This window comes from Phoxinus phoxinus, assembly GCF_949152265.1.
Source record: "Phoxinus phoxinus genome assembly, chromosome: 15".
Taxonomy (NCBI): Eukaryota; Metazoa; Chordata; class Actinopteri; order Cypriniformes; family Leuciscidae; genus Phoxinus; species Phoxinus phoxinus.
Window position 1 is genome coordinate 6,330,567 of NC_136890.1, and position 20,852 is coordinate 6,351,418.

The window sequence follows — 20,852 nt, forward strand, 5'->3', positions numbered from 1 at the left end:
ATCAAGCAAGTACAGTCGAGCTTCTGTTTATGTTCACTGATCAAAAAGTGATGTGAAAAAAAGCCTAAATTAAATGTTCATAATAAAGTGATTGAGTCTCTTCAGAAGACTTGGATTAAACTGCTTGATTCATAAGAATTTATTTTATGATCTCTTTATAAATGTCAGAGTTTGGGGTTTTGACTTTAAATTTCACAGAAATCTCTCAGATTTAATTTAAAATATCTTTGTGTTCTGAAGATAAACGAAAGTCTTATGGGTTTGGAATGGAGATCATTTATTTTTTGGGTGAACTATCCCTTTAAGGTTACAGTCGCACCAAGTACGAACAGCGCATTTTATTCCTAGAGAGTTTGAAAAATGAACAAGTCAACCAAATTATGACTGTTCTGTATGAAACCTTAACTAACATTATACGTTTACAATTACTGTAGTAGAAAAATATGCTAAGGAAATACCTCAATGATGTCGACCCATTCGCGCACATTCAGAAAGCTCTTCTCGCAAGTGACGTCATACAGTAGAAGGACCCCATCGGCTCTCCTGAAGTAAGACTTAGCAATGCTCCGAAACCTGTAAAAGGGACAGCAGAGTAATCAACCCAAATTATACTTTTTTACATGTATGTGTAACTGGTCCTGCTCGACCTACTCCGAGGGAAATTCAAACCGGGGTCTCAGGCGTGGGAGGCGGATGCGCTAACAAGGACGCTAAAGGCCACAGTTTCTAGCATAAATCGCTAGCATGTCTCTTGAGGCCAGGGGAGTGAGGTTTACATGCACAGCTCTTACTGGCCCACGTCCGTTACATACAGTATGCTAGGTAAGCTAGGCCTTGACATTAACTTTTTTTGCTCACCAGCCACTGTGGCTAGTGGTTACTAGTCACAATTTTGACATTGATACCATGGGCAAAAACTGCTATATAGATATTTTTTATATTATCTCATAATTTGGCAGGAGTATTAGGGTGCTGCCACTTTAAGACCTGACGCACACGATCTATTATACTGTTACACATGCGCTTTCTTTCTCAACTGTTTATGTTCACTTAAAACATAACTGACTGTGTTTACGTGAATGCTCACCATGATCGGCATTTTGAATAATTTTTTGAGTATTTTACTTTTATATATGTAAGCAGCGACAAACTTTTTTTGTGTGTGCGGCGACTGTGAGCACAAAATCTGCAGAAATTAGTAAAATTATGCGCAATGCCATGCCGAAATTCAAGCCCTGTAACAATATTCAATATTCCGGAGCAAATAAAAGGACTGAGTGAGGAGAGAGATGCGAGAGAGAGAAAGTGCAGCTGATATCATGTATTCTGAGGAAAAATTTATATATGAAGCATTTCAGATATTTCAGTATTGATATGTATCGAAAAATCAATACTTCTGACAACACTACATTGCACTTAGTTTATTATTTCAGATACCTTTTTAAAAGACTACAATTGAATAAATTTATATATTATATAATATTCATCACGCCAAAGTGGCTAGTGGGAGTGACTGTGTTGCACCCCACTGCTGAAATACATTAGCATTTGGCTTTTTCACACAGGCGAAGAATGTGCGTTCTAGTTGGCTGTAGTCTTTGCAGTGTGTTCAAGCGCAATTTTTTGAAAGCCAGCAGCCATATCACCCTGTAGCCCAAGACTGGTTGCCCACTGAAGCTAAGCAGGGCTGAGCCTGGTTAGTACTTGGATGGGAGACTCCTGGGAAAAACAGGTTGCTGCTGGAGGAGGTGTCAGTGAGGCCAGCAGGGGGCGCTCATCCTGTGGTCTGTGTGGGTCCTAATGCCCCAGTGTAGTGACGGGGACACTATACTGCCAAAAGAGCGCCGTCCTTCGGATGAGACATTAAACCGAGGTCCTGACTCTCTGTGGTCATTAAAAATCCCAGGATGTCCTTCGAAAAAGAGTAGGGGTGTAACCCCGGCATTCTGGCCAAATTTGCCCCTTGGTCCTAATCATCCCCCATATACTGATTGGCTTCATCACTGTCTCCTCTCCACCAGTAAGCTGGCGTGTGGTGGGCGTTCTGGCGCAATATGGCTGCCGTCGCATCATCCAGGTGGATGCTGCTCATTGGTGGTGGTTAAGGAGATTCCCTCCCTTCCATGTAAAGCGCGTTGAGTACCCCAAAAAAGCTATATAAATGTAACGAATTATTATTATTACTATTATAACCAGACACAGGTGACACGAATTGGCAACACAGTCGGCTTGTGTCACCGCTAGATCTATTTGGTGTGTCACAACCTTTAGAGTTTATACCAAGGGGTATAGACATGTTTTGGGTTTCAACTTGATTTTGGGCACTGGGATCTTACCTTTCCTGTCCAGCTGTGTCCCATAACTGCAGCACTGTAGGAACACCGTCCACCACCAAAGTTTTCATCTGGAAATCAACCCCTGCAGGAAAAAGACACATCGTTTCACTATATTTGTGACAGTTACAGATTAAATTCAAGTGCGGTTAAGCGTTAGAAAGTCTTACCCAGTGTGGCACTAGTGTTGCCTTTGAACTCGTTCTTACAGAGGCGAAGGAGAAAACTAGACTTTCCCACAGCGGCGTCTCCTGCCAGCACAATCCTGTAAGCCTTCTCGGATGGAGGCTGAGTCACTGCCAAATCATCCTGCTCTCTCTGCACAGATGCATAAACATTTGGGCTTTAGACTCTGAGTCTCAGGACTGGGATTTGTTTGAGTTCAGGATTTAGAATGCCGTGGGTCAAATTTAAGCCTTTATGATACTTCTGGCAGGTGAATCCAGTACCTCGGTGAAGATGGCAGAGAGGCATTTCTTCCCTGAAGCAGAAACTTCATCTTTCTGATCAGGCTTTGACAGACTGCAGCTCAGAACGGATTCGCTGTCCGACCCAAACGCAGCCTCTTCTTGCATTTCCGCAACCTGAGTGAACAGCATAGTTTAAAATAGGAATCTGACTTATCCAGAAATGACAGCAAGTTAAGAACACACAGGGAGATGCCTTTGATTTATTCATTATCTGTTCATACTTAGTATGCTTGGTTGTTTTCTCAAAAAGTTTGTATTATTGAGTCAATGTTTAAAAAAATAAATAAAAAATATTACGTAAAAATGTGATCATATAATCACAATCACCTGACTGCAGAAAAAAATAAGATGTATAGCCACAACAGTGTGGGACTGTGGCACTCAATTTATTTAATCAGTTTAAGAACATATATTTTTTTATAACAACAGCTGCCTGAGCAGATTTAGCAAATAAACATGCAAATATTGCTTGTCAGGGATCATTTTTGAGTTGATTGGACTGTGGTTTTGTATGAAAATGCACCAGTGAATCAGTCACAAGACCTGGAACGTGTCGAAAGTCTCTAGCTTTTTGGTTTTAAAATACTATTATCCTCATTCACTACGACATTCATGAAGTTCTGCCCTAGTAAAAAAAAGCATGCTAAATAATATTTAAGCACTTTATAATAAAAATATAATAATATTTGTTAAATTCTTTTTAAGATAGGCCACTATCTTACTCAATAGAACCTCTTTACCATCCATTACCAATTGGTTGATGAAAAATTGATTAAAATTAAGATACAATTTATACAAAACGAAATTCACTTTAAAGAAAGGCTTTCTATAACAACTTCAACTTCAACGGTCAAAATCATGTCTGACCCGCTCCATGTCTCATATTGCGCATCCTATCTTACTCGGTCGTGCTGTTCACTTTTCATAAATGAAAAAAACAACAACATTATAATATTTTAACAATAATGAAACGCGCTTTTTTTAATGGCTACAACAGTATAGTAGGCCTACATAGCCTACTCTCTATTTGTACACATTTCTGCACATTAATTTAATTCTGAATTTTGCACACACAAGCTGAAAGGCATTTGTTCAAATCAAGTTCATGGATAATTGTGCGTGCATTTAAAAGCCTAATCATTATGATACTAAAATCCTAACAAATAGGCGATGCTATGTACAAAAAATCAGATGAGCCCATAATATGAACGGTTAAGCATTTTCCTCCCATAGAAAACCATTAGGCTATACGAACGCTTAATGTGGCTTAATGTAGATTAGAATGTCCCCTTATTTATGTCGAAATAACGAGATATCGATACTAGGCTACTGTGTCCACCGTGGTCTCCTTTTTGATCAGCGGAAACGATTTTTGCTTGTTTGGGATCTGACTGTCCAGCGTATTTGAAAAAGTTAAGCAAACTTTCCTGTCTTTTTGACATTTTTCCCCTGAGTGAAACGATCGAGGCTAACAGCAATCTCAACTCGTACAACAAGCGCGCAAGTCATGTGTCACAAACATTGAACACTACACAAACAGTAATTTTGTTTTTTTTCATTTAGGCAACTAATTTTAGTGACACAGGAGGTGCCGGATCCAATAAAAAAGGTTCCGGATCCAATGTTGGAGGTGACGGAACATGTTCCGGCGTGTTCCGGCTCAAATTAAGCCCTGGTAAAACCTGACTTTTCAAATGAGCGTGAACGTGAACTGCGCGTGCTGCTCATTCCTGCCAGAGTGAGCGCCGCTCTCGTTCACGTTCATTGTATGAAAAGTGATTCGTTCAGTTCAGCGTTCGGCGAAAATATGAATGCGTTCAGTGAACGTCGTTCATTGAACGCGTTCATGTACAACACTGATCACACTAAACTGCATTTGAGTGTGTTTAAAGTTATAATGTTGTTCTATTTCACGAGTTCACACTTACAAATAAGTTAGATAGAATAAATGGTATGCATATTTGGCGTGCTGTCCGGGGAAAGGGCTCCGAGCTCGGATATTGGGCCCGAACCCAGAGTACTCCCCCCGTATTACTGCTTAGGAAGTAACCAGGCGAGTGTGAGGAGACGGGGTGGTGGAGGGATGCTGAAAAACTGTCGAGGAACATTGAGGAGTCAAAGGAGTATATATATAGGTCTCCACTCATGCTGATTGGATAGACATGTTGATTACTGATTGTTGACAGCTGGTTGGAATGATGTGATAATTGGGTCAATTATTTGAACGTGCTCCTCCAGAACTTTGTTAATAAAACATCATGTGTTAGGTTGTTGGCTATATGAGACTAGCAGTAAGCTAGATCAACATTGGAATAACATACTGAGCATATTCTAACATTTCATCATGTTGAGCTATATAACATTTGTTTTATGTACATTTGCTCACCTGTCTAATAAAGTACATGCAAGAGCTCTGTCAAGTCGAAGTTTGTCGTGGACGTGGAGCTCTCGGCATCTCGAACACGCCACGCCGATATTGATCCTCGTTTTATTTCTCCTTTGTCCCAAAGTCTACTTGCCATGGTCCATAATGTTTGAACGAAACAACAAAAGCGTGCCGCTAGACGTTACGCAGTTGTCCATGTCTGTAGATTACTATGGCAGTACTAGTGGAAACCAGGGATAACACGGATATTACGTCATTGACAGGCGACAAGTGACAAGGGGTGGGCACTATTTAAAATTGTGCATTTCTCTGAATTTACAAATTCTTGGAAACATTTAGGATAATGTAAGTACACAATTGAAAGAAATATATAACACTGTGCAAGTGTTTTTTGTATATTTTGATACAAAATAATTACATATTGTACCTTAAATAAAATAAAAGGCCACTTAAGTGTACTTAAAGAGAGTACATATTCATGACTGTTTCTAAACACACTTAAAGTCCCACTCCGATCATATTTTGAGCTATTTTTAAACATTCCCAGTGGTCTTTAAATTATGATTATGCCATTTTTAGCCAAAATCTCAAAACCTGTGCTGTTTTCTGGGACTTCGCTTCAGCAGAGCGGCAGTAGCTCATTAGCAATTCGCCTCTGCGTTGTGGGCGGAGCCGTTGGCACGGAGACGACCCTCCCTCTCCCCGTTGCTGAGAGCTCTGATCACCGATCATTATTTCACTCCGAGACGTCGCGGTAAAAAACAGCTCGACTTCGCCTCGATATTTCATCCCTCCCACAGTGATTAATAAGGACATATTTAGTATCAGTGGATTGCTCGGAATTTTGGGATTATTATGATGCTAATGTCACCGCTGAAAAACTGACGGACTCTCTCACGAGTGATGGGCTTGACACACGAGGGGACAAACGACTGCGACAGGCGAAACTCGACGGTGAAAGTGACTTAACACAGATGAAGTTAAGTTAACAGAGAGTTAACTTTTTTAACTAACTAGCCCCGCCCAGTGGAGTTACTACGTCACAACTCCAGTCTATTTTAGACGGCATTTTAGCGTCTGCTACTGATTCACAGTCATTTGAATGTAGAAATACTCAGAAATACAACTTTGAGCTTATTTTTCTCAAGATATGTTCTCTAACATCAGAAAAATGCCACAAGAACATGTTAACACCTAGAAAAACATGATTTTCATCGGAGTGGGTCTTTAAGTACACTTAAATTGAAAGTTTTACATTTAACTGCATTTTAAAAGTAGAAAATTTGGACTAAGTCCACTCAATACATATAGATTAGTTTTACGATCTCTTCATGAAATTTAAGAAATTACACATCTTAAAATGTTTTGGTTCAGCCTACTTATCTATTGTACTGTCTTTTAAAAGTGCTAAATTGCAACTTCATCATTACAGATATGTAATTATAAATAAATACATGTAAATACATGACATAAAAATGTCAATAGACATCAAAGTATATTTCAGTTACCCATAAATCCTTGTCAGTACATTTAGCAGTACACTTTAACTATGTCAGAGACCATAGAAGTAAATTACATCAAAAGATGTATTTAGGCAAAAAGCAATGTACGGCTAATTGCATTTAAAGTCGGCATGAAATCAAAATTGACCCTATTTACTTTGTTAGCGGATATTACTAGTCTTGTGGTGAACAATTAATCTGTGCAAGTTAATACACGGGAAAAAATTGTTTGCCGAAGTTATCTTTAATCAAAGTCTGAAAAGTTACTTCCGGGTCTGGAATGGTTATTTTTCTGACGACATGGGCTTGGCGGCTTGGGTTGGTTAAACGCTTAACCACTCACCTCAATCTGTTACTCTACTATGGGCGAGAGATGGAGAGGAGGAGCGCTGAAGTAAAACCCTGCCCTCTGTTCAATATTCCGTTTCACTCGGAAATGCGTCACAACACTTGAGCAACTTCCGGTTCATGCGGACTTTAATATAAGTTAAAAAAATATATGTATATATATATATATATATATATATATAATTTATTTGCAGTTAACATGTTACTAAGTATCTGAAACCATTACATTCAGTTCATACTTAAGTATATTCTTTTAAAGTATATTATTTCCATAATCTTTTTTTAAAAGTATGTACTTCTAATAGTGCATGATGGAGAACATAGTGTTTGAATGGTTGGTTGGGCACATTTACTGACATCATACCTCTGTATCTGATGTGTCTCCAGACACAGTGGTGGGATTGTCCTCTGTTTGGAAGTTCATGAGAAGGTTCAAGGAAGGTCTCCCGTGCTCATAATCGTAGCCCATATTTGAGCGCAGGGTAGACATGCCGCTGTCCACACAGCTGTCGGGGAGGCTGTCTTCCTCAAAGCTGCGTCTGCGCATGGGGTCGCACATAGCCAGGGCCAGAGACTCAGAGCTCAGCCTGCGACCCTCCACCAGCCGGAAATAAGGATCATAGTCCTCGTCCGCATACGTGTTACAGCATCTAAGCAAGTTTTCATTGTGACAACATCACAGTTATAAGAATCTATATTTGCATTTCCTACATGCACAAAACAAAGTTTGTGCACAAAACATGTACAGTATGTTTGTGCTGAATTAATGCAGTGGTTTAATACTAAGGTTTAGGGTTTAGAATGTGTGATCAATATCAATACATTGCAATATGGTTCTACCTGTACATATTAAAGCATGTAACAAAAAATTCTAATGTTGCAAATACCTATGCAAATATCTTACCGATCAAAATGAGAGGAATTATTTCTCGTGGTCACGTAAACTCCAGGTGAGGGTCCACTAACACGCTGTAAGAGAGAGAAAAAAAAAGTCTAGTAAAAAAAAATCGTTCTGTCCTAGTAGATAAGCAGAAATGTAAATACAGTTAACTTGAACCCTAATCCATGCCTCTTAAAAAACACACACAGCCATCAAAGCATTACCCTGTTCAGCAAGTATTTCTCTCACATAGCTTAATCCATTTTACAACATCATTTACACTAAAGAAAGGCTCTGGACACAAGGGGTTTAGGAGACTTTCTCACCTGAGTCTTACTCTTACTCTGACTGTTCTCCAAGGCCGTACGCAAACTGTCATTACTGTCATGGAGCTTTCTGTTTGCAGCCCTGGATATGGAAAACAATAACAACAAAAACAATAAAGCAACAAACCAAAACTAAATGAAATACACTGGATCAAGAACTAACTTCACAACTAACTAAAATCAAGTTCCGCCCTAAAAAAAATTCTTGTTCGAGAAGCCTTTTCACTCGGATATACATCACAATAGGGAAGGAAAGAGAAAGACTATCACAAATACAAAGTTCTGTCATGAAACTCTAGATGGTGCAGATGATAGGTCCTTAACACATCATTCTCTATAGGGCACAGCTGATTGGTTGGAGTGGAGCCAATGAGCTCACATGAACATTACAACCTTAATTTATTTATTTTTTGTAAAAAAAGTATAAGTATTGTAAAAAGTATTGTAAAAAGTAAAAGTCTAAGTATATCAACATTGTCATATCCATTACCATGCCAAACACTCCATGAGTTGTCATGACAGAACTTCCATTTCATGACAACTTTAAAGATGTTTGGGATTTAAAAATGAGCAGTAAAGATAATAAAGATTAAACGCACGTAAATATTACATTCATTTTTACAATTCTGTTTACTTTTTTACTAGCTGAACTGCATCTTCATTTTGAATTTACAGTGTTTGGGCTTGTTTTCTATTTTCACAAAGAACCTGAAAGTCAATCCCAAAAGTTGCTTAGAAACAGCTTTAACGGTTTAACATCTTCTGCTGTTAGCCTGACATGTCTCTAGCTGTTATGATTTCAATCTGTGTTCCCCTGTCTTGTCCCATGTTTTGCAGTTCCCCGTTATGTTGATTAGTTTCCCCTGGTGTTTCATATTAGCCACGCCCTCTTGTTATCTTGTTTAGCTTGTTAGTCTCTGTATTTAAACCCTGTGTCTTGTTTCAGTGTTTGTGGGTAACTTTCAGAATTTAATTGAATATAAGAGGAAGCAGGCTGTAGTAAGGAAGACAATAAAGAGAGTTAAGAAAAACTTTTGGGGGAAGTATTGTGAATCTCTAGGAAGAAGTACACCATTAGATAGAGTATGGGGTATGATTAAGAGAATGTCAGGAAATAAAAGAGAGTATGGTTATCCTATAATGAAAGATGGAGAGGAAGTAATAATAGAGAGCAAAGGTAAAGCAGAGTTGCTGGCAAGGACATTTGTTAAAATACATAGTAATGGTAATTTGAGTAATGAGGAAAAGATACAGAGGGAGAAAACAATAAGAGATAATGTTGAAGTAATGCAGGATGATGGGGATAATGGAAGTATCATAAATGCGATGTTTACAATGGGTGAATTGAATAATGCCTTAAGAAATTCGGGAAAAACAACACCAGGAAATGATCAAATAAGTTATTGTATGATAAAAAATTTAAATGATGAGAGTAAAGAAATGTTATTAAAGTTATATAATAAGGTTTGGGAAGTGGGATGTTTGCCAAAACAGTGGAAAGAATCAATTATTGTCCCTATATGTAAACCAGGTAAGGATCCGAGTTTGGCAGAAAGTTACAGACCGATTGCTTTAACTTCACATATAGGGAAAATTATGGAAAAAATGATAAATGAAAGATTAAAGTATTATTTGGAGACAAATGAACTAATAAAGGAATACCAGAGTGGGTTTAGAAAGGGACGAAGCACAATAGATCCGGCTATATGTTTAGAGAGTGAAATTAGGAAAGCTCAAATTAATAAAGAAAGTATAGTATCGGTATTTTTTGATGTTGAGAAGGCGTACGATATGTTGTGGAAACAAGGACTAATGATTAAGATTTTTCAGATGGGAATAAGAGGTAGAATGTATAGTTGGATCAAAAACTTTTTAACGGATAGGTGGATCGCAATAAGAATAGGGAAAAAATTGAGTACAAAGTATTTAGTGGAAAATGGAACTCCTCAAGGGAGTATAGTTAGTCCAGTTTTGTTTTCAATTATGATAAATTAAGTGTTTAGTAGAGTTGATAGATCTATAAGTGTTTCTTTATTTGCAGATGATGGTGTAATGTGGAAAAAGGGAAGAAATATAAAATATATAGTGAGGAAGATGCAAGAGGCAATTGGGAAAGTAGAGAGTTGGGGAATGGAATGGGGTTTTAGGTTTTCAGTGGCAAAGACCAAAGTAGTCTGTTTTTCACAAAGGAAAAATCAAGAACAGATTCAACTTAAACTGTATGACAAAAATTTAGAGAGAGTGGAATGTTTTAAATATCTCGGGATATGGTTTGACAAAAAAATTAACTGGAAGATACATATTGAGAAAGTTGTTGAAAAATGTAAAAGAATACTAAATGTAGTAAGATGTCTGAGAGGTAGAGAGTGGGGAGCAAGTAGGACCTCATTGAAAACAGTATATATTGGATTAATTAGGGCAGTTATTGATTATGGATGTACAGTTTACCAGTCTGCTTCGAGAACATTATTAAAAAAGCTGGATGTTATTCAAAGCCAGGCGTTGAGACTCTGTTGTGGTGCTTTTAAAACAACCCCAGTAGCAGCATTACAAGTGGAAATGAGTGAGAAGCCATTGGATATTAGAAGAAATCAGATAGCATTAACGTACTGGGCAAATTTAAAAGGGCATAAGGAAAGACACCCGACTCAGAAGGTGCTACAACCTTGTCAAGAAAAGGAAAGGCGACAGAGTAAGAGCTTTGGTTGGATAATAAGCGATGCTGTAAATGAGATAGGGATAGGAAATATGATGGTAAGCCCCACTGTGCCATTATCCAATGTTCCACCTTGGCTATTAGGGGAATTAGAGGTAGATTTGCACCTTTTAGAGTGGAAAAAAGAGAATAGTATTGACAGGAGTCAGGTTAGCAGATATCTAGAGGAGAATTATTCTATGTTTACTAAGATATATACAGATGCTTCAAAAACAGATGATAATAGAGTAGGAGCTGCGTTCATTATACCAGAAATTAATGTTATGTTAAATAAGAGAGTAAATGATAAATTGTCAGTGTTTACAGGAGAAATGTTGGCCATTCTCTTAGCCCTTGAGTGGGTAGAAAATAATAAACCAATAAAAGCGTTAATAGGGTCAGATTCAAGCAGTGCGTTAACCAGTATTAAGAACATGAAATCAGAAGCAAGACAGGATATTATGTTGGAAATAGCCCAAACTGTTTTCAGAGTTAATAGAGTGGGGGTAATAGTAAAATTCATATGGATTCCAGCCCATGTAGGAGTAGATGGGAATGAATTGGCAGACAAATATGCAAAAAATGCAACCAAAAAAGCAGAGATAGATATGGTAGTAAGATATAGTAAGGCGGAAGTTAAAAGTATAATCAAAGCAGAAATGAGAAAGAAGTGGCAAGAGGAGTGGAATATGGAAACAAAAGCGAGAATATATTACAGCATCCAAAAGAGGGTAGGAGACATGAGAGAAAGTAATAGGAATAAAAGGGAAGAGGACATTATTTCAAGAATGAGATTTGGGCATACTGGATTAAGTAGTATGCTAAAAATAATAGGGAAACATGAAACTGGGATGTGTGAGGTCTGTAATATTAATGAAACAGTAGAACATGTAATTATTGATTGTCATAGGTATAAGGAGGAAAGGATGAGGCTGAAAGACTGGTTAAGTAAAGAAAAAATTAGATTTGAAATGAAGGAAATATTACAAATTAATTCAGGGAGTGTAGGGTATAGAGCAATATTTGTGTTTTTGAATAATACAGGGCTTATTAGAAGGATATGAGTTTAGGTGTTTTTGAAATATGTATATAATAATGATGTGAGTGATAATGTTTTAATATTAATAATGTTATTAGATATTTATGTAGGTATTTATTGGTTTTATTTATGTATTTATTTGTATATTTAAAGAGTAGTGAGTAAAGGCTATTGTGATCCACACTCCATATCAGAAGGTGGCGGTAATGCACACTTAAAAGTTGTTTGCCAACCGCCATAAAAAGAAAAAGAAGAAGAAGAAGTGTTTGTGAGTTCTTGATTTTGAAATGTGGTTCTGTCTGTGAGTATTGGTCCTGAGTCTATAGCTACGTTTCAATCCACACGTTTTTATGTGAATTAAGTGATACCGGATGAAAAATGCCTTTTTGGAAACAGTAAAATTCGATTGAATATCGACTCAAATGAAATACGTTCGGTCTCATCGGATTTTATCTTGATCGATATACGGCTTATGCGATAAACGCTGATGTAAACGTTATTTGCCGAATAAATAATTAATTGCATTTTGTCTAGCCGTTGGATGGAAACACACTTTCACCAGCTTTATTCGCATGAGTTTTTTTTACAGAACTTAGGACAATTTGATTGACAAGTGGATGGAAACTTAGCTTATGTCTGCATCTGTAAGTTCTGAGATTATTTAATAAAGTGCTGCATGTGGATTTGAATCCTGCTTCCTCCTTTGATTCTACCTCAGCGTTACACTAGCTGTGCTGGAATGTCATTGATTGCGGTTTCATGTAGTGCTGTGTGTGTTCAACTCACTGAAGCACCTCGATCTGTCTCTCCAGGTTATCTCTCTCCTCAGAAAAGCACTTCATAAGAGCCTCATCTCTGCACACAAATCAACAAACTTTAATACTTATTGTTTGAGGTTTGTTCAAACTCATATGTACACAGTAAGCACAAACAACAACGGTAATGGCTGCCTTAGCAAACACCACTTCTTAATTTTATACTGTAAAACAAATTGCAAATGTTATTTTAAGGAGCTTTTTCTACCATTCCGGTCTGGCTGTTTGTTGATTTAACCTAATGTAGTCAGGTTGATTCAGTCATTCAATATTTGGGTTACCTGACAACGTTTTTTTACACTGTATTACTCTTTATACTAACGCTGGGACACTCACACACAAGTAAACTGCGCTCTGTTTTGTCGTTACTAGGTGACAAGGTTCAGACATTCCCGTGCAGTGTAATGTGTGACACCAGGATATCCTGCTCTGACGATTTCAGCACTGCAAACAGTCACAAAACCAGTTTACAGCTGCTCATGCGGGGGAATGATTATGCTCTTTCATTATTGACACTGACGTATCCAATAGGGAGAGTTCGAATCAGAAGAGATAGTCTGGGTTATTTCCGAATACATATTTGATGGGGTTCTTAAAAATTCCTGGTCTGAAGATCAGAATCCAAAGGGTTTATTACATATTCATCAATAACTAAGTCAACTCTGAATGCTGAGATGCCGCCACCACACACACATACACACACACACACACACACACACACAGAGAGAGAGAGAGAGAGATGCTCAGAAGTACCGTTCAAAGTTGATGCTTTGGTCTGTGAGATCACTCTTCAGAGAGTCCAGCTCACTCTGCAAGAACGCAACATTAGTGTGGGACTCCAAAAGCTCCTGTTTCAACTTCTGGTTTTGCTGAAAAAGAGAAACAAGACAAAAAAACATTATATCATACATCATTTTTGTTAAGATTCGAATAAGTAAGAAAGCTTGTTTTTCGGCACGGAATAAAACTATTTAAAAGATAATTGCGACTTCTCGCAATTCAGAATTGTGAAATATAAAGATAAAAAAGTCTGAAATGCGACATATAAAGTTCTTTAACGAGAAATAAAGTCTAATTCTGAGGGAAAAAAAGAGTGACTTTTATCGCAATTACAAGTTTATATCTCGCAGTTCTGACTTTATAACTCACAATTGATTGTTTATATCATGTGATACAGAATTGTGAGATATAAACTCGCAATTGTGAGAAATAAAGTGAATTGTGAGATATAAACTGAAATATTTTTTATGTTTTTTTATATATCTCGCAATTCTGACTTCTTTTCTCAGAATTATGAGATATAAACTCGCAATTACGTGTCCAATTCTGAGAGAAAAAAAGAGACTTTATATCACGCAATTCTGACTTTATAACTTGCAATTGTGAATTTATATCACGCAATTCTGACTTTATAACTCTTAATTGTGAGTTTATATCACGCAATTCTGACTTTATAACTCGCAATTGTGAGTTTATATCACGCAATTCTGACTTTATAACTCGCAATTGCGAGTTTATATCATGCGATTCTGAATTGTGAGATGTAAACTCGCAATTGCAAGTAAAGAAGTCAAATTGTGAGACAAAAGTCGCAATTAGCTTTTTTATGTTTTATTCTGTGGTGGAAACAAGCTTTGGTAAATAGGAGCCATACCAGCATTAGCTCATTGTTCTGTCGTTTCAGTGCTGAGGTTTCCTCTTTGAGGCTGGTACTCCTGTTCTGGTTTTCGATCTAAAAAAATGACAAATAAATCTTGTCTACAGATTGTTTCAAAGCTGCATCACAGTAATTAACAGGAAAATAACAGTGTTAATGCTGCAAAACTTGTAATTTCATCCATTTCCCAGCTCAATCTTCAGTTCTCATCTGATAATGTCAGTGCAGTTAAATCAATAATGTAACTCAATATTAATTGTCTATTAAACCCCAACTTTTATACAGCTAAAACGATATAAGCCTGTTGTTAGTAGGAGTCAGTCACCATCTGCAGAGTCTGTATCTTCTGCTGAAGTTCACATATCTGAGACTCGAACTGGTGTTTCATGCTGCTCAGAGTCGTCTCTGCTTTTTTAGACTCCTGGGGGGAAAGGACAGAAACCATATGCTGGGGTTAAAAATAATACAATGTTATAACATTATAAGGACAAACAAATGTATGTAATGAGTAATGAGTAAAATGTGTTGGATTGAAAAAACACTAAAGACCTAAAAAGCTCCATAAAGTAAAACATTAGATCAAGACAATTAAGCAAACAAAAGGCTGCAGAATGCATTCAGAGGTACAAATGCTTGTCTCTTTTTACAGGAACTTGAACAGGTGCAGTTGAATAAACAGTCAGTTCATTTTACATTACATAACGTGAGAAGTCGCGGAACACGGCTCTGAGATAAGGAACAAGAACAAACACAGGGCTGTCGAAGATTGTCTGCACTAAAATGTGACGTCGTGGATAAATGAAGCCTTGAAAGTGATCCAAGACACTCACATGATTTGGCTGGAACCCAGATCACAGCAAACACCTGTGCCAATTCCTCTTGAGTTGTGTATGTCAACTCCTAACTCACAATAAATAGAGTGATGTATCCATAGAAATAATACAAATACCAAACCTAAAATTGTAATTGATCATATATTACTTCAATGCTTGATTATAGAGACGATGGAAAAGAAAATGCAGAATATTTCTGGACTATAGATAAGGGTTGCTTGCAAAAAACATTCAAATGTTTGGTAACATATCAGCCTAATCAGTTCCTTTAAGATAAGCGATCATTACAAATCAACATTTAAAAATGAAAAGGAACCCATTATTTAGATAATTTTAAGTTATGTATTATATTATAATTAGTGCTGTCAATTTGATTAATTGTGATTAATTGCATCTAACATTAAAGTTTTGTGTTTATATATATGCGAGTGTGTATATATATATATATATATATATATATATGGGATTGTAAATGTAAAAAGAGAAAAGGTCGACGCCAACAGAGGAGCTTTGGGAGCATAAAAGGAGGAGCGACGACAGTGAAGGACGAGAGAGGACCAGGCCTGGATTTTACATTGTGTTCTGTTTATGTGTGTGCGGCAGTCGTCCGTGCGGGGCTGCCTCTTTACTTTCATTTTGTGTTTGTTTATGTATTAAAGTGTGTTTGAAACGTTTGCCTTCTTCCCTGATCCTTTAACTTCTCTACAATCACAGTTGCTCTTGAAAATAAAAATAATTACGCCAAAAATGTAAATGATTAAATTACAAATGAAATCAAACTAAATCCATAAAATGATGGGAACCCCTTAAACTGTCTATAAATGAAGCGCCTGACAAAACCCTTTAAGGTTCTATATAGAACGTGCTCCTTTAAAAGTATATATTCCTCCTGAGGTTGGATCAGCCAAGTCTTGTGTCTCCTCACCTGTAGACGTGTGTTTCTCTCTGCAGTGTGGATGCGGTGATCCATCTCTTCCTCCATCTCACTCAACTGTATAGCCGACTGATCCTGAGCTCTGAACAAACACACATATCAAACATTAGCCATCACATATGTAATATTATACAATACTCTTAATGTAATACTTCACCCAAACTTTTTTTCTTCTGTGGAACACAAAAGAAGATTATTTTTTTGAAGAATGTTGGTAACCAAAAAGGTTTGGTTATCACAAAAAAATTGTTCAACAGAAGAAAGACAGTTACACAGTTTTGGAATGACATCGGACAGCAAATGATGACAGAATAGTAACTACATATAACGTGTAACAAGGACACTTTAAAATAAAGTGTTTACCGAATTTTCTTTTTTTTAAGTGCCCCTATTATCATGCTATATTGAAGGCTCATAATATTGTTTTAGATGTTTACATGCATCAAAGGTAAAAAAAAAAACTGTTTCTCATAATATACATTGCCCATCACCACATTTTTCAATGATTCTCAAATAACTCAAAATTATTTAGATTATCTCTAAATCCCTCTTTCTGCCAGTCTACTCTGCTCTGATTGGCCAGATGGCCCAGTTTGTTGTGATTGGTCTACCGTTTACATTATCATGACTTTACCATATCTGTCCGAGCGGAAATCCGATGATGAAACATTGGAAGAACTAGTTATTGAACTCGAACCTCGCAAGGACGACTTGAGCAGGATGTTTCCCAGTGATACGCAACTCAGTTTGACGTTCATCATGAGATGTTGCACCTGTAATTCCTCTACATCAGCATTCACAAGTGTATGTCCATCAACAAACTGATGTGTATATTTCTAATTTATTGTGGTACACGTGGGAACTGTATCATTAACTGTATCAATAACAGCATATGTTAGCCGAGTGCTAACGTGAATTACTGATGTAACAAACGTTTGTAAAACAAATCTTCCTCCATCCTTTATCTTTACTCAAAGTAGTAAGAACAACAGAAAATCTGCATTAATGGACACAGTTTTAGGTAATAGTGGCCCACAGATGATTAGCAGACGTAGTAAATGTTAGATAAAAATGGATATCAGAACGAAGTCACGATCAATGCAGAGCAGAGGAGAACACCAGATCAGGGGACCAAGAAGGACACAAACACAGAAGTGCAGTTCACTCAAAGGCAGTTTTATTGTGTTCGTGCTATAGTTTAGGCCATATAGCAAGTCTGTTATTGATAGGCTGAAACCAACAAATATATTAACAAGTCCATATCGAAAAGAAAGGAGACTGTCAGCTTCGCTGAAAGAGTCCATAGAGAGACAATCAACTCCATTCATGATTATACCAACCTATGCATGCAACATTGCTCCTTATTGATAATAACTAGCACATGTCTTTTGAGCGTGTGACTAAACAGGGTGTACAAGTAATGTACACAGTAATAACGTGAGTTATTCCGGTTAGCTGGAAACTTACACCTGAACCCTGGTCACACCAAACACTAAAAAAGTGGGTCTCGGTCTGCTTTCAAAACGAACTCTGGTGCGGTTCAACCGAAATATGAACGCTACACGGACCAAAGACATCCAAAAAAAACAAAAACAGGACGTAATGTCCCAAGATGCGACCATAAAAAGGACAGAATTATACAGTGCTATGCATAAGTTTAGACACCCATGCTAAAGTTGCCTAAAAAGAGGAATAAAAAATCATCTTTTGGAAATTTATCTTAATGCCTTAATTTAAAAAATGAGGAAAACTCCAACCTTTAAGGACACCAATTTTCTTTGTGAATGAATAATGTATCTTAAAAAAATAAATGTTCTTCCTTAAGGAAGAACATTTATTTTTTTACGATACATTATTCATTCACAAAGAAAATTGGTGTCCTTAAGGAAGAACATTTATTTTTTTACGATACATTATTCATTCACAAAGAAAATTGGTGTCCTTAAAGGTTGAAGTTTTCCTCATTTTTTAAATTAAGGCATTAAGATAAATTTCCAAAAGATGATTTTTTATTCCTCTTTTTAGGCAACTTTAGCATGGGTGTCTAAACTTATGCATAGCACTGTACCTCTAGAAGTTACATAGCCCATTACAGTTTGGTACAGGTGTTGGAAACGTTGTCTTCCTGCAGCTTGGTTTGGTTTGGTCTTCCTTGGTTTGTGTGTGACAGGAATTTTTGGCATTGTTTTGACTCCTTTACACATTTTCTAAGCTTTTTGTGAGTTCTCAGCTGGTAAAACCAGCATCATATATTAAATATATATATATATATATATATATATACGCACATACAACAAGTGCCTTTAACCCAGCACACAACATGTGTTGGGTTGGTAAGTTACGTCACAAAATATATGCCATTAAAACCTTTTTTCGTTGTTTTTGTCTTCAGGGTTGGACACACAATTGACAGTGTGTACACTAAGTGAACCAGGACTAAATGTATCATTTTCTTTTTGTTTCCGGACCAAAAGAACCAGAAGAACCAAAGTACAGTACACGTCTGAACAAACCCTAAAAGTAACATCACATTTAGGGCCAGATTTAGTAAACAGGGCAAATTAGCGTGAGAGCCAGTCTATGGTGAGAGCACAACGTAACGGCGCAGATGGGAGAGGATGGGAGTGGAAGGTTCAGCGCATGATTTACTGATGTTGCGCAGATTAAAGAACACAGACGCAGCCGGATCATTTGCATAATGACCAACTCAATCTGCCAAGAGCAATTAGTGTCTGGTTTAAGATATGCTTTTTTTGGGAATTAAATAATGGTGCAAATATCAGAAACTCGACTAGAGCAACCCTTAGAAAATCACCTTGCATGATTCATTTAAATACTCTCCTCCCATTGTGGTCAGCCACAAAAATAACTTTCCATCCTTTTCAGCGCAAATTTTTCACTGCATGTCTTTAGTAAAGCCTGACATTAGTTTTTAAGGCGAGACACTACAGGTGAATAAGGTAACATTTTTAAATAATAGATATCACCATGAAACTACCTCAGTTGATTACTTACACAAGTTCATAAAAAAATGTATTACAAGTTTTTGAAATTTGTATGTTTAATTATGCAAATTATGCATTATCTCGTTAAATATGCAAAATTTTGCATATATTTTGGGTAGATAGATCTGAACATATGATAAAGCCAGGTGCAAAATTCTTTTTTCATTTTGATTACACACAAGATGAAAGAAGATGTTAAGAGGGATTTCAGGATATATGCTTTCATTACCTAGGAAATCAAAATATACTGTAGATTTTCGCCATATTTTTTTAATTAAAATGTCACATAAATCAGGCCAGGAATAATTTATTAACAAATCCCCCTGAACATAGCTTCAGAATACTGCTAAGTGTATAACTGGAAAGTTTGGTGTACATAGGTGCTACATGTACATAGGCTGAGATGTTTATACCGGAGAATGACAAAAAACTCAATTTGAGAAAAAGGCATTTAAAGATTTGTAATGTAAAAATTCATACTTTTTTAGTGGAAACAACTATTTACAGACACAATATCTCATCAAATCATTAGCAACAACAATACAAACCACCTAAATCAAATCAAAACTTATAAACACAGCATTTATGGCCTTCAACTGAACAGAAAAACAGTCAAAAACACACATCTAAATGTCAGAGCGCGTCACGTGATGCATCTGAACGAATCACGTTGTCAGCTTTTAGAGTTAAATGCCCATTGTACTTTCACGATTGGTTGCTGATAAAAAGGAAATGACCATATTTGGATCCGACAGCATTGTACATGAGAGAGAGAGAGAGCTTTCCAGCGGTGTGTGAGATTAAAGGAAGCAGACAGAGATCGCGGAGCAGCGCGTTGATTTAGAACGACAACTTTTGTTGAATTTCGGAGAAATCTACAGACGCAAATAGTCAAAGTGTAGTAAAATAAAGACCTAAATGTGTATTTTGGACTTTTTTTCACCACAAGTCTGAAAGAAGACAAATAGCCCAAAATCTCAAAATTGACCAGTGAAAAAAAAAACGATGTTTTTGCCTGCCGTGTCTCGCCTTAAGCCAAAAAAGGGTTTGAGTTGGAGCAAGCTGTTAGTAAATGTGGCCCTCGATCTGCATGGAACTATTAAGCAACTCAAGAACCATAAACATGCAAATAATTTCTGAAGAAGGTTTCAACTGAACCATGTTTCTATTAAAAACAAGGTGAAGAAAACTGGCCACAAGAGTATGTATCCTATTTACCTCTTTACAGCAAGTGCCAGATGTTCCATTTCATTGTTCAGTGTTCGGATCTCTTTGATAAAACTGAGGAGAACTCTTTCATACTGAGGGACCATCCTGGGCTCCGTCAAACTGATGTTCTGGTACAGAGTTGATACCGGCTCAATCCTACACACATAAAAACAACAAGCCATTAAAACTTATATAAATATAGATTGAAAAAGAAAGATTCAACTGGAGTATTTATTCACAGAAATGTAAACTTCTTGTTGTGGATCATCACCCAACGAAATATGACAAGCATTAAAACTAGTGTGAGATAATGAAAGATCTCTGCATACACATTTATGGAAAACATCTATGCATCTTTGAGTTATTGAGGTTAAAGCTAAAGGTTCAACTTAAGGACAATCATGTGTTTTCCAGGCAATA

The 20,852-nt window shown here is 36.9% G+C and overlaps 1 protein-coding gene across 3 annotated transcripts in view; it reads right to left on the reverse strand.

The window, feature by feature from the left end:
- rasef (RAS and EF-hand domain containing) overlaps positions 1–20,852 on the reverse strand; it is a gene marked incomplete at its 5' end in the record, with an annotated part of 31,141 nt that overhangs the window by 7,751 nt on the left and 2,538 nt on the right. For all 3 annotated transcript variants that reach the window (XR_013800569.1, XR_013800570.1, XM_079638459.1), the window contains 13 exons: positions 459–573; positions 2,337–2,418; positions 2,504–2,651; positions 2,783–2,917; positions 7,404–7,689; positions 7,944–8,008; positions 8,246–8,327; positions 12,766–12,834; positions 13,548–13,663; positions 14,449–14,526; positions 14,777–14,872; positions 16,210–16,300; positions 20,442–20,588. Coding sequence is in view for 1 of the 3 variants with exons in the window: in XM_079638459.1 (XP_079494585.1) it covers positions 459–573; positions 2,337–2,418; positions 2,504–2,651; positions 2,783–2,917; positions 7,404–7,689; positions 7,944–8,008; positions 8,246–8,327; positions 12,766–12,834; positions 13,548–13,663; positions 14,449–14,526; positions 14,777–14,872; positions 16,210–16,300; positions 20,442–20,588 (1,510 nt within the window). The remainder of the gene's footprint in view (positions 1–458; positions 574–2,336; positions 2,419–2,503; positions 2,652–2,782; positions 2,918–7,403; positions 7,690–7,943; positions 8,009–8,245; positions 8,328–12,765; positions 12,835–13,547; positions 13,664–14,448; positions 14,527–14,776; positions 14,873–16,209; positions 16,301–20,441; positions 20,589–20,852) is intronic.